At 37.3% G+C, this 14,850-nt stretch overlaps 1 protein-coding gene across 1 annotated transcript in view; it reads left to right on the top strand.

The window, feature by feature from the left end:
- LOC121370617 (inositol polyphosphate 5-phosphatase OCRL-like) overlaps window positions 1-14,223 on the top strand; it is a 54,034-nt gene extending 39,811 nt beyond the window's left edge. Inside the window, exons 20-26 of the mRNA XM_041495966.1 lie at window positions 2,399-2,523; window positions 3,256-3,366; window positions 4,733-4,840; window positions 5,594-5,678; window positions 6,156-6,283; window positions 8,193-8,298; window positions 10,181-14,223. Of these exons, the coding sequence (XP_041351900.1) occupies window positions 2,399-2,523; window positions 3,256-3,366; window positions 4,733-4,840; window positions 5,594-5,678; window positions 6,156-6,283; window positions 8,193-8,298; window positions 10,181-10,317 (800 nt within the window). The 3' untranslated portion in view covers window positions 10,318-14,223. The remainder of the gene's footprint in view (window positions 1-2,398; window positions 2,524-3,255; window positions 3,367-4,732; window positions 4,841-5,593; window positions 5,679-6,155; window positions 6,284-8,192; window positions 8,299-10,180) is intronic.
- The last annotated feature ends 627 nt before the right edge of the window (window positions 14,224-14,850 follow it).

Genomic DNA, 14,850 nt, shown 5'->3' with positions numbered 1-14,850 from the left:
AGGTGGCTTTTCTTTCATTTCACTTTCTCTCTTTAAATAATAGCATTCATATCTTCCTAAATAGTAGGGTCTACACATGTACTCGGGGACAGGCCGAGTCTAGGAAGACACGAGTCCCATTTACAGGACTTGAGTACCTGTACAAGGAAGAGCTCATTTAATTGTATATTTTTTAATGTGATTTTTCCATATGCTAGCCGCCAGTTACATTATAGGACTATGGGCCATGGAGGAAAAGCAAAAGTCGAATGTGTGGGATTCAATACAATGGCATGATTTAGCATCCATGTTCAGCGCTAGAATTAATATGCATAATGCAATTGAACTTTGTTCCTTAGTCTCATTATCATATATAGTCCGTCCCACAGAAAAAGCCTTTTTTTCGTGCTATGGAAATTACTACAAATTATTTATTTCTGAGCTGATTGATTCGTAAGTTGCACACAAAAATAATAATTTTTTAAAATATTTTTTATTATTACTTTTTACATCGAACCAAACTGAAATTATTTACAAAAAACAGTTTTGTAGAATGATGGGATGGACTGTAGTGTAAGTGTTGGTTACTCAGGTCTGGGTCGAGTTTAACCTTTGAGTACTCGAGTCCCAATATTTTGTATTCGTGGAGGCCCTACTAGATAGAAGATTTTATTTGTGACTCCAGCTTATTGGGTTAATAAAATCTGTCATGAGGTATACCTCATTTTGAGCATGAGCATAATACATGTATTGTACCTCACTGCTAAGTGACAGCAGTTTCAGTTGATAGTTGACAGCTGACAACTGGAATCTTTAAACAAATTTAAAATTGACCACTATTTCACTCTTTGTTTTTAATGTCTTGTGTGTGTATGTGTGTGGGTGGTCTTACATGTATTAGCAGCAGTTTCTCTGCCAAAAAGATTTTTTTTTTCAGTATTGTGCTATTTAATTGAATGCAACAACAATCAACAGGGGATACGGGGGCCCACCCCCAGAAAGAAAGTAGGTTAAGTTTAGGGTTAGGGTTAAGAAAATCATACATTAATGATAAGAGTAATTAATTTTGTCGAAAGGTTAACTTAAAACAAAAATCTACAAACAAATTTGGGTATGGCACCATACCCGATTTACCCTCTGACAGAAACCCTGAGGAGTGAAGGAAGGAAGGAAATGTTTTATTTAATGACACACTCAAAACATTTTATTTACGGTTATATGGCGTCAGACATATGGTTAAGGACCACACATATATTGAAAGAGGAAACCCGCTGTCGTCACTTCACAGGCTACTCTTTTCGATTAGCAGCAAGGGATCTTTTATATGCACCATCCCACAGACTGGATAGTACATACCACGGCCTTTGTTACACCACTTGTGGAGCACTTCCTGGAACGACAAATAGCCCAATGGGTCCACCGACGCCCTGAGGAGTGATGCAAAAATGCAAACTTTAATGTAGATAATTTGAAATAATAATTAAAACAATATTTTCAGAATTGTTTTAATATTTGAACTTTTTCCCCTAAAAATAATTATTATGGGCATAACCAGTTCTATTTCCCAGCCTTTTATATGTAGTTTGCATATTTACATCAAGAATAATTTGCATTTCTACTAATTTATAGCATAGGCTTACAATACATCTAAAAAGAGTTATTTGGTTAAAATTGCACTTGAATAATGATTATGTTTTAATAGTTATCTACACTAGGGGCCTGAATGTAGCTCAGTGATAGATCTCTCATCTAAGGGGCAATGGGTAATAAAATTGGTCACCAAGATAAAGCCCAAGTTTTTTCAAACAGTGCTTCATGATTTGTACATCAAAGTCTATAGTATACATGCATACTATCCTATCTATGGGAAAGTGCATATAAAAACGCTGATGCTGTTTTTGAGTAGGTGTGGTGTAGATAGTGGCAGTAGGTTGTCGGTCCCTCTAGACCAAGAGTCAGAATAAAACGGTTAGACACCAGTTTGCTGTAGTTCAAAATATGCTGAGGTATCATTAAAACAAATATTCTTTACCTGTCCTTTAATATGAATCGGGGCGGGACGTAGCCCAGTGGTAAAGCATTCACTCAATGCGCGGTCGGTCTAGGATCGATCCTCGTCAGTGTGCCCATTGGGCTATTTCTCGTTCTAGCCAGTGCACCACGACTGGCATATCAAAGGCTGTGGTATGTACTACCCTGTCTGTGAGATGGTACATATAAAAGATCCCTTGCTGCTAATTGAAAAGAATAACCCATAAAGTGGCAATAGCAGGTTTTTTTCTCTCAATATCTGTATGGTCCTTAACCATATGTCTGATGTTATATAATCGTAAATAAAATGTGTTGAGTACGTCGTTAAATAAAACATTTCCTTCCTTCCTTCCTTTAATGTGAATCATTTTCCTCTTTTATGTTGCAGGAGAGTCGTGTGAAATTGCTTTTGAGGTTTATGTTGACAAGACAACAGCAGCCGATCTGAATAAAGGCATTGAACAACTGGAAGATATTCTTGTCCTTCATCTGGCTGGTGGGAAAGACTTCTTCATATCCTTGTGAAGCAGAATGCTGTACACAAATTGTTTAGAATTACAGTCTCTGGGTCCAGTCACAGCACAGAAGCATTTTATAGAAAATATGTGTGTTCATGCATAAACATGATTCTGCAACACAAAGTTAAAAATGTCTCTAATATCTGTTGAATATTAACTGCAGTTTTAAAATTAATGTCAGATAAAGGTCTGGGTTTTTAAAAATATATTTCTGTACTGATTAATTTTTTTATTTGGTATGGATCTTCTGGATTTGCCCCTGGGACATGCTTTTAAAACTTCAGCGTCTAGGTTCAAGGCTTTAATAAAATCTTGCTAAAGCGACATTCTCATTAACAATTGGTCGCACCAACTTGTCGTATAGCTTTTGAATCTTACTGTGAGAAGACCTTAAATTGGAAAGACATTAGTCTTATACATAAGGTTTATACGACATTTCGTGTCGGAGTCATACCAGTTCTATCTTTCACGACAAATTGCATACTACAAGTCGGTGTGACTAATAATGAGAACGTCACTTTATCAGATAACATGTAGTAAAGTTGAGAGACTTTGCTAGAGAACTGAGTGAGGAATTCAAAGATTTACAAGTACAGGCCCAGAAGTCAACATGTTTGAATTGAGAGATGAGTGAAGGATGAGGATGAGTTTGGGGTTCTGAAATTGTTCATTAATTCAGATTTTTCAAAGAAAGCCAAAGATTCTATTTTTCCTTAATGCACATCACATGACCGTGAGCGGCAATTACATCCCGAGCAGCTTCGGATCTTCCATTGAAGCCCTTGTGCAGATGCATGGACCAATCAGAGAGGTTCCAGTAGCTGCCCTGATAGAACTGGTATGTAAGAAAATTCAGGGGTGGGAATTCTCCTTGGATCAGCTGTTTTCCTCTCATGGAACATTGCGTTTCCTTGCATTTTAATCATCCTTTCCTCCAAAATGTGTCAGATGGCACAGATTTTAACCTAGGATTTCAAGAATTTCCGGGACCCCTCTAGATTTCCTCTTTTTTACAGTTCACCAATTCCCACCCCTGAAAATTACCTTTTGATGTAACCCACATCTGTCCTGGCATGCATTTATTTTAAATCTATGGGATGGTGCATGTAAAAGATCCCTTGCTATTAATGGAAACATGTGCCCAGTTTTTCTTTAACACTGTGTCAAAATTACCATGTTTGATTTATAAATCCATCTCGTCCCTACAAGCTGTGCACCTTAACGGCCTTAACAAGGCCACACGTGGACATTTAGACCTTTGTTAAAAAATTTATGTCGAAATTCCTTCTTTTTTAATATTATTAAATAGTCCTATCCTCTCTTCTTTCTCTTATTTAATTTTGGACTGTCCTAAAATGCTCCCAATTATATCAATATTTTGCTGAGCAGTTAATTCCTTTTCATTTTTGGTTTGTTAAATTTTTATTTTATTTTTTTATTCTATCAACTTTTTCACTAATTGCTATTTTCAGAATTCTACCTGTTTCCAAATGTACCCCCCCCCCCCCCCCCCCCCTCTTCTGTCCCGGACCCAGTCACTGGCAAAGTCAGAAATTGTGCCCAGGAAAGACATGCTTGAACTTTAATTGGATATACACATGTAGGCAAGTTAACATGTTATCCAATCCAATCCAATAAATCAATGTGCTCTAGTGGTGTTGCTAAACAAAACAGTAAAACGTTATTTTAATTCTAATTCATTACATAGAGGTTTTCGTTATTAAAATTGCTTTGTGCAGTTATAAACCTGTCATTCCATTTTTAAAAATAAATTTGCCTTGACAAAGTCAAAGGGCAAGACATAGTATTACTTTTCAACAAAAGTGTAAATTTGTGTATTTATCTGCAATGTCAAACAAACTATATGTCCTGGATCAATGAAGATTGGTTTACAGGTGCATCAATGAATGTCCATCTCAATGCATGTTAATTTTTCTTTTTAACTTCTTGATTAATCCTGAAAAATATATCACAGATTTTTCTTTATTAAACAAAACAGTTCATGGTACATGTAGGTGAGACATTTAATTCTGCAGAATTTGTGTTTATGTGGATAACGAGAGCATCTTGGTTTGTTCTCTAACAGTGTGCTTTCAGTGTACATATTAAAAATTAAAGACTTTCAGATTTCTTAAGGATAAAATGAAATGTGGCTCAAATGCTTACATTAATACATGATTTTATAAATGTTTGTTTTGTTTTAGGGTCATCAAGGCAGTATAGATAGACCAGAAGCAGAAAAACGACTGTATCTGTGTCCTAAAGAAGTCTACAGAATGGTGAACCACCTATACGAACATGGAAAAGATGAAGTTTGTGCTTTTATTATTATTAGTGTTATTAATCCCCTGGGGCGGGATGTAGCTCAGTGGTACCGCATTCGCCTGATGTGCGATCAATCTAGGATCTAATCCCGTCGGTGGGCCCATTGGGCTATTTCTCATTCCAGCCAGTGCTCCACAATTAGTGTAGCAAAGACTGGTATATACTATCCTGTCTGTGGGATGGTGCATATAAAAGATCTCTTGCTGCTAATCTAAAAGCATAGCCCATGAAATGGCGACAATGAGTTTCCTCTCTCAATATCTGTGTGGCCTTTACCATATGTCCAACACCATATAACTGTAAATAAAATGTGTTGAGTGAGTTGTTAAATAAAACATTTCCTTCCTATTAATTCCCTATTGGTCCCACTGGAGGGGACTATAGGTTTCGTCCCCTTTCATCTGACCATATGTCCCATATATAGTTTTTCAGCAGTTTTTGGCGCATAAACATAACATTAAGCTGAAATTTTATGTATAGCCTTATCATGTACAGAACTTTATAGATCATGTTTGACTTCCGTGGCTTTCCAATACCACACCTTTCTCAATGAAGCTTTCCCAAGGGAAACTATAAATTAATCAGGGCTAAACAAATGCATTTGGTATATTATTCGACTAACTTTAATTATAAGAACTTCATGCAAGTATAAATTGAAAGAACAATGTATGACTATGATACAGATGTTTTTGTTGTTGTTTTTGCCAATGGAGTTGAAATTGAGGATTTCTGTGTTTCAGGCAGAACTTTTTAAGCAACCCGGGAAACCACAGGAAATCCGAGACATAATAGACTGTCTTGACACTGGAGTGCCTGACAAACTGAGTATCCTTTCTCACTCACATGTACAGTCTAGCTGGTCTTACAGCAACATGGGCCATTCACTAGTAGAGTGCTTGTCTCATTTCATCCATGCATCCATCTACCCACCCATACATTAGTGAGGACCTTGTTGTTCACGTTGTACTGAATGTGTTTACCCTCTAAAATTGAATAATTTTATTATCCATCCGTTCATCCATTCATCCCATCCATCCATCCATCCATCCATCCATCCATCCATGCATCCATCCATCCATCCATCCATCCACCCATCCACCCATCCATCCCATCCATAAATTATCCATCATTCATCCATCCATTCATCCATCCATCCATCCATCCATCCATCCATCCATCCATCCATCCATCCATCCATCCATCCATCCATCCATCCATCCATCCATCCATCCATCCATCCACCCACCCATCCACCCATCCAAATGACCATGTAGAGAGTTGTGTGTTCCTTATGAGCGTCAGGTGGAGGTGTCCATGCTGTAGCGGAGTGCTTGCTGCTGTTCCTGGAGTCGCTCGCAGACCCTGTGATACCGTTCAGCTGCTACCAGCAGTGCCTCGACTACAGCCACAACTTCCAGTTGTGTAAACAGGTGTGTTTAGCTAAACTTGCATCATGGGGATCTGCATGGCCCCCAGCAATCACATCAGCAATTTCATTCATTCATTTCAACTTATTTCCGTGCTTTATATCCAATTAAGGTTCAAGCACGCTGTCCTGGGCACACACCTCAGCTATCTGCACTGTCTGTCTAGGATAGAGTTAATTGTTAGTGGTTAGTGAGAAAGAAGAGGGTGTAGTGGTCTTACACCTACCCATTGAGTTGTTAAAACTCGCTCTGGGTGGGAGCTGGTACCGGCCGCGAACCCTGTACCTACCAGCCTTATGTCTGATAGCTTAACCATGACACCACTGAGGCCTTTCAGGAATTTCAGAATATTGCACCCTAAAATAATGATAGAATGCATGAAAAGAAATGCACCATATACGAAGCTGTAAAAAAAAAAAAAAAAATGCCTGGAATTCATGATAAATATGTGATGTCTATTAAAAGCCTCACATTTGATGACTTTAAAGAGGTCGACATGCAGCTCAGTGGTAGATTGGCCTTCTCAGATGTGGTCTGTCTAAGGATTGATACGCTCAAAACCTTTGTGGTATAAGAGCATAACAAAATTATCTGCTCCTATGATGCTCCCACTGGATTATTTACCCTTTCAAATAATAAGTGCTCCTCAACTGGTAATCAAACAAAAGCTGTGCTATGTGCCATCCTATGAGGATGTGTATAGTAATAAAATTAAAAGGAAACTTGTGCTAATTGGTAAGAATTTTTACTTGGTAGAAGTCTGTTTTCTTTTTCTCTTGACTCTGACTGGTTGACATATTTGCTATTTGACATCTCTCATGTACTGGTTACTAACCACTAACCCACTGTCCTGGACAGACAGCCCAGATAAGCACGAAAATAAGTTGAAATGAAAGGTACTGGTTAAACAGTCTTCTGGAATGTTGGTCAGTACTCCTCTCCTTTCATGTTTGTACAGAACTTTGTCAGCTTTGAACAGCCATATTTTATAAATAAGGGGCAGGATTTAGCGCAGTCGGTTGAGTGCTTGAGGTGCTTGCGTCACCGAATTGAACCACCTCAGTGGATTAATTCTACTGATTGGGTTTTTCCTCTTTCTAACCAGTGCACCACAACTGGTCAAAGGCTGTGGTATATGCTTTCCTGTTTGTGGGAAAGTGCATATAAAATGTAATGGGTTTCCTCTGATGACTACGAGTCAAAATGACCAAATGTTTGACATCGAATAGCTGATGATTAATAAATCAATGTGCCTTAGTGGTGTCGTTAAACAAAAGAAACTTATAAATATATTTGTTCAGTTAAAGGCATACTGTCACGGATTTAAGGACCTTATTTCTCTAAAAATGTATAATAAATAAAAATTACATTAATCGTTTAAAACCAAATCTATCTATTGCATCACCGTAACTGAACCATGATGGACTGAAATCCATGTCATCCCAATCGGCAATTTTAGTTTTTGAATTATGGACCATTGCCATAATTCAATTATTTTAACAAAATGTCATTAATAAATGGAGTATGGTGGTTATGAAGGTGGTTGAATAAAGTACATTTAGGGACAAATCAAATTACTTTTGTTACGGTAATACTTTGTTAGACCATTAAATAGGTCAGTGATCTGTGACAGTATGCCTTTAATGTATTTACATTTTCATCTAATTTGGTTTGTGATTATGTGTGAGATATTACTTGTTCATATTTTTCATTAAAATTAATAGTTATTGATATATTTTAATCATAATAATCATAATGTCCAGACCTACATAGATATATGACATACACATGTACTTATATTTAATACCTATATTCATTCTTGACTTCCTCTTATACATATGTACACACGAATGCTGAGAATTGTTTTATGAAATAGAAATATGTTAAATGTTCTCTTTTGTTCCCGTTTCAGTTGTTGACAAAAATACCCGAGTGTCATCGGAATTTGTTTAAATATATATGTGCATTCCTTCGAGAGTTAATGATTTACAATCATCATCTTGATGCAAAGTTTCTCTGTGAGTATTGCAGGTTTTAACTTACCATTTTGTTGTTGTGCTTTCAATCTGTTTCGATCCTTTCTGTCAATTTCCTCCCACTCTGTCTTGTGAGCTGTCCACACCATCGCCTACCTGTGTCAACTTCCTCCACAGGTGCAGTCTCTATGTATTTCCCTGCACTCACCTGGCATCCTCATCCTCTGCTGCTAATAAAGCTGGTCTGACCCATGGCACTAACTAATGATCGCCAGTAGTAGGGGTGCATAGTAGGTGGTTACAAGTGCCTCTTAACAATGCCAGAAGTAACTACTGAACACTCCCCGAAGTGGTCAGACTAAGCCCACAGCTAAAAGCTGATGGGGAACAGGTGTGTGGCACAGATAGCCACAAGAGACGAGCACATGTCGTGGTTGGAGAGACAAGGACTGGGATGTGGAGGTGGACAGCAAAAAAAGTTGAAAGATAGGAGGAGTTGCCAGATCGGGAAGAAATGAGATGGAATTCAAAGGAGAGAAAGAAAAGGGGGCACTGGGATTTAAAAAAAAAAAAAAAAAAAAAGTTGGTTGTTGTGCACTGAATTTTCTGTCAGTCAGCTTGCTTAGTTACTTTCTGATGAAACAATTTCCTTCATTGTTCACAGATGGCCTGAATAGCCAGCTCTTGTACCTGGCCTAAAATAACACAGCTCCGTAATATAGGGTCTTCTCCAACAACAGCACTAATTTATAGGGGTCAGGATTTAGCTCAGTCAGTAGAGCGTTCGCCTGAGGTGCTTGAGTTGTAGGATCGTGGGGCAGGATGTAGCCCAGTGGTACAGTGCTCGCTCGATGCGTGGTCAGTGTGGGATCGATCCCCGTCAGTGGGCCCATTGGGCTATTTCTTGTTCCAGCCAGTGCACCACGACTGGTATATCAAAGGCCGCCATATGTACTACCCTGTCTGTGGGATGGTGCATATAAAAGATCCCTTGCTGCTAATCAAAAAGAGTAGCCCATGAAGTGGCGTTAGCGGATTTCCTCTCTCAATGTCCTTGTGGTCCTTAACCATATGTCTGACGCCATATAACCACAAATAAAATGTGTTGAGTGCGTTGTTAAATAAAACATTTCTTTCTTTCGTAGGATTGAACTACCTCGGTAGACACATTTTCTTTTCTTCTTTTTTTCTTATCCCTCATGAGACCCATTTTCTCATCCCTCATGACAGGTATATCAAAGGCCGTGGTTGTGCTGTCCTGTCTGTGGGAAAGTGTTGTCCTAGTATTTCCAACAAATGGACATATGTGCCTGTGATACTTGACATCAAGCATGGCAGGTCAAAACAGTATGGCTTTGAATTGACCATTTATTTAGTTTTTACATTTTTATTCACAGTTCCCCTATTTCCAATGATATTCAACACATTCACAGAGAAGAGTGGTACATGTAGATAACCGGATATCAATGAATAATTTGTCCATATGAGGGACGGGATTTAGCTCAGTAGGTTGAGTGCTCGCCTGAGGTGCTTGCATCGCAGGATCAAACCATCTCAGTGGATCCATTCAGCTGATTGTTATTTTTCTTGTTCCAACCAGTGCACCACAACTGGTCAAAGGCCCATACCACTGCCTTTGATATACCAGTTGTGGTGCACTGGCTGAAATGAGAAATAGCCCAATGGGCCCACCGACAGGGATAAATCTCAAACCGACCGTGCATCAAGTGGGTGCTTTACCACTAGGCTACATCCTGCTCCCCCGGTCAGGCATAGTGTCAGGAAGTTAACCACGTCAATGAAATTCAGTCCCACATACAAACCGGACTATAATAATAGTAAATGCATTGTGGTCGACAATACAAAGTTTTCTAGAGATATTAAACAAACCGAGAGTCACAAATCTTCTGATTTTTTCTTCCAGCCACCCTGTTTAGTGGAGTGCTGATACGGTCACCAACGGAAACCAGAGTCACCACAGACAAACGGCGAAAGAAAATGGAAGAGGAGAAGAAAGCAATGTTCATCCATCAGTTTCTGACCAATGAGTATGATGACTGAGATGAGAATATCAGGGTTTTTTCAGATTCTCTCCATCAACAAAACGGTTGTGATCTCTTTGATAATGCCATCAGTAATGGGGTGCACACTCCTCTTTAACAAACAGCTTTGCTCTTGATGTGCTGAACAGTGTTTTAGATAATAGTTTTCCAGGCTGTGATATTAGGCTTTTATATATTATGTATATATTGATGATACACTAGCTTTGAACGAATGCAGCCAGTAAAGGACAAATCCAGCAAGCGATGACTATTGGTGGATGGATCTTGCCAAGTTCCTGTGATCAGCGTAACCTACACGTACTTACTTATCTAAGGTCCAGTTTGGACCCATAGGTGTCACCATATGTTTCTGTATTTGGAATGTAAGAATATTTAACAGAGAAGTAGAACTGCTATTAGATGTTGTAAGCATAATGGTATGAATGTTTTGGTGAAATGCCTACTGGTCATCTCCATGATCGGGAATTTCTGAACAAATACCATACTAAATTGTAGTTTTGGCTTTATGAACTTTAGTGATGATTATCACTAAAAATGTAATGCTATGTCTGCTAAATCTATAGTAGAAAACATGTGCAAGTTTCCCTTCATCGTGTGTCCTCTGGACTAATTGGTCATCTTAAAATCCAAGTATTGTTCTTCTGGTTGACACTAGCAGTTTCTTACTGAGAATATTCACTTTGTTACATACTGGCATGTTCTTGAATGTCTTCATACATACAGAACCTCAAGAAAGTGATACATCCTGCTGAATCATCTTGGTGTATGACAATTCAGAACACTTCAGCGGATCGATCATGAACGTTAGCATTTACTCGGTGCTGGTTGATTTTTCATGATGAGATGTGAAAAACAAAACAACGTTATTTCAGGCAAAAAACATTTAATATTGTTGCGAGGACCAAGCATCCTTGAAAATCTTAATATTTAGTCTGTGGGGAATTGGACATGTTTAAGTTTATGACTAAATGTCAATGTATAGAAGTGACCATCAACCAGAGTTCAGTATCCAACTGTTATGACAGTAAATGTAGCAAGCTGTTAAATGGTTATCACTATCAGCAACTGAATTGTTTGTTGTTATATACCACTCCCCGTTGATAGAACACTGAAATGTTGTGCATTAACTTTTTTTTAACACCATGCTTGATATCGATGGTAATTGAATATTGGCTTTCTGGACCATTTGAATGGCACTTGCCAAGACACAATGCACTGTTGAAAGCATTCATAAAAACATGAATTTTTTTTTGCACCCATTGAAACAGATGCTTCATTGTGCTATAGTTGAGGTCACTATAATTCTGCTGAGGTTAACTAGCTCCACACGGTATCAAACAGCAGGTTTTAAAACTTTGAGGCCTAGTTACAAAGCACTCTAAGGCAACCGTACATCATTCTTCAAGTCTTTTTGCATTGCACTACGAAATCGCAAAGTTGCGGGAGATTAGTGAACTAGGCCCCTGAACAACAAACCACATTTGATCATTTCTTGTATCTATAAAAGCACCTTTTGGGGGTCCTTTTAGTTGGCTTTCCGTTTCTTCAATGAATGATCTACCAAGCACGTCTTCAACCATGACAGAAAAAGGATACTGTTGTAGTATATGGGGCCAAAGGTATAGTGAATTATTGCATGATAGTAACACACATATGTTTCTGTGAAACAATGTAAGCATAATTAATTATAATTGTAATGTTTGAATCTCGTATGTTAAATGTAATGTGAATGTGTGAGAGTGGCAGGTTGCAAGTAACCCTTAAAATGGGTGGATACAGATATCTTATATTGGCTGTAGATCAATTACTGATGCTGTCATATTAAACAGAAACAGGTTAAGCTCATACAGCATATACCATATTGTATCTGGAATTGTCATGTGATGTCACCTTGCATATTTAATTACTTTTTAGATAAATAGTTGTCCATCTCACTATACTAATATTGTACGTGTGTGTTATATATATTTTATTTATGATACATATACCATGTTCTACACAAGTTATTATGCAAGTACATGTCTCTAATTTTCACAGTTGTAGACCCGTGACATTAATTGTCTCAATGAAGATGATTTTGACGTGGGTGACCATACACTTAAATCATAATGGAAATTGGCAGTGGAAGGCTGGTTATGAACGGTCAGGAAACTCCAGGCACTTACTGCTTTGGACAGTTTTGGAATGATAGATGTTTTTATCAAATAAGACATTTTAAACACATTTTTGTATCAGTTTGTTAGATGGAGAGAGGAGCATATCTTCAACTCTTCAATGGATCTGAACACTGAGGTGTTTTACACATCTTAATCCATGAATATTAGGTTAGAATATCCTTTTTTGTTTCTTTTTTTTAAATACTTTACAGCCATGGTGTGTGTGTTAATTTAATATTTTTTTAGATCTTGTTCCTACACAGTGGAGCATCATAACCGATACAATATTTGTTGATTTTGTACTACTTAAAAAGTTTCTCAGTTGTTGAATCTAATTTTATACCAACAAATCTTCGTTTTTAAAAATTAGTATAATTTTATTTAAAAACATATTTTGGTGTTTTTACATTAAATGTTGGTCATTTTTTTGTTTGCCTTTGCTTTTTAGTTCCTGTTTTGGAATACTGATAAAACAACTTGTCATCAGCGTGAATGAAAAATATCTAAAGTCTGACATATTTAATACTTTTATTAGGTCCTGTTAACAGACAGAAATTGATCAAAGACTTTAGCTCAGAAGATATATAGGTGAAAATGGGTGCTTGATTAGTGGCAATTGCTACTTACCTGTCTGTCATTAATTTAATTTAAATGACAGGGCCATATCTTTACACAATGCAGAGTCGAATGAACATTTGGCAAAATAGTAGACGATTCCATGAATCTCTATCTATAGTCCAGAAATTTTTGTTTTTTGGGTAAATAATTTCAGTTTTTGATGTACAAAGAAAAGTAAAGGTGTTTTGGAAATAAGAAAAATAGACTATTTTTGTGTCCAATTTAAAGTAACAATCTGCTCAGAAATAAATAACTTGTAGTAAATTCCATAGAATGAAAAAGGCTTTTACCTATGGGACGGACTATAGTGCGTTGTCAGTAGGAGGACAGCCACACCCAAGGAGATTGCATCCTTGTTGCGCCACACAGGATAGGTTTCTTTATGGCTATAGTCGGGGTTTTTTTCAGATGATTGGATGATGTAACAGATTTTACAGCAAGAAAACAACCAAGCATCCCTGTACTATCTAGGTTGTATTCAGATCTCAAGTGTAAGGTATAGGTGCATGTATATAGTGTATGGTATGATACGATTTATTATCAAGAAAGAGGCCAAACATTCACAAAACACGCACCTTCATCTGCTGCTTTGACATCACAAATCACATGTACTTGGAGAACAGGCCTGGTGCTTATAAAACTTTTAGAGTCTAGACTCGAGACTAATGGAGTCTGAGACAGTAATATCATGACAACGCCATACAAATTGTATGTGTTTGACGTCATTGGAGATTGAGTCTGGACTCTTAAACGTTTTTATTAGCACAGGTCCAGGTCATTGTTAATTAATTTTACAAATCAGTTTTATGTTTAAAATTTGTTTTTCAGTTCATATTATTTTTACAACACTGGTGCCAAATTCTACTAATTAGACACTTTCCATTTGTGACATTAATATCAGACCTCGCCATTTAAGAAGAGCTACCGGTCTGGGTCTCCATCACTTCTCTAAAACTTGTAAAGTGCTTGCTTGATGCACTTTCGATTTGAGACTGATCCCTGTTGGTGACCCATTGGGCTATTTCTTGTTCCAGCCAGTGCACCACGACTGATATATCAAAGGCTGTGGTATGTGCTATCCTTTCTATGGGATGGTGCATATAAAAGATCCCTTGCTACTAATAGAAAAATGTAGCAGGTTTCCTCTCTGAGACTGTATATCACAATTACCAAATGTTTGACATCCAATAGCCGATGATTAATAAAAAATGTGCTCTAGTGGTGTTGTTAAACAAAACAAACTTCTTTCCCCTAAAACTAGTTCAAGGAAGGTAATTTTTAGCTCCTCTTAACATGTGAATTTAAAAAAAAAGTATTACAAGAGGATTAAATATTGATGCTCATTATGGTAATATCTTAAATGGCTCCCTATAGTCTAAATTAGGGAAGCATTTTAATCACTCCCCTTAAAATTGTTTTCATGGCTGTGTCTGAAATGTGGTATTGATCAGAACATTGTGTGTTTAACTCTTTTCTTTTTGTTTGTGTTTATGTTTTTAAAATGTTTAGATTATGGCCCTCCTTCAACAAAATGTTTGGATTAACCTAGTGACAATATTTATTTAGAATGTTTAGGTTATGGCCATCCTTCAACAAAATGTTTGGATTAACCTAATGACAATATTTATTTAGAATGTTTAGGTTATGGCCATCCTTCAACAAAATGTTTGGATTAACCTAATGACAATATTTATTTAGAATGTTTAGGTTATGGCCATCCTTCAACAAAATGTTTGGATTAACCTAATGACAATATT

Source organism: Gigantopelta aegis, chromosome 4, assembly GCF_016097555.1.
Source record: "Gigantopelta aegis isolate Gae_Host chromosome 4, Gae_host_genome, whole genome shotgun sequence".
Lineage (NCBI taxonomy): Eukaryota > Metazoa > Mollusca > Gastropoda > Neomphalida > Peltospiridae > Gigantopelta > Gigantopelta aegis.
This window is presented reverse-complemented; position numbering and strand designations above follow the sequence as displayed.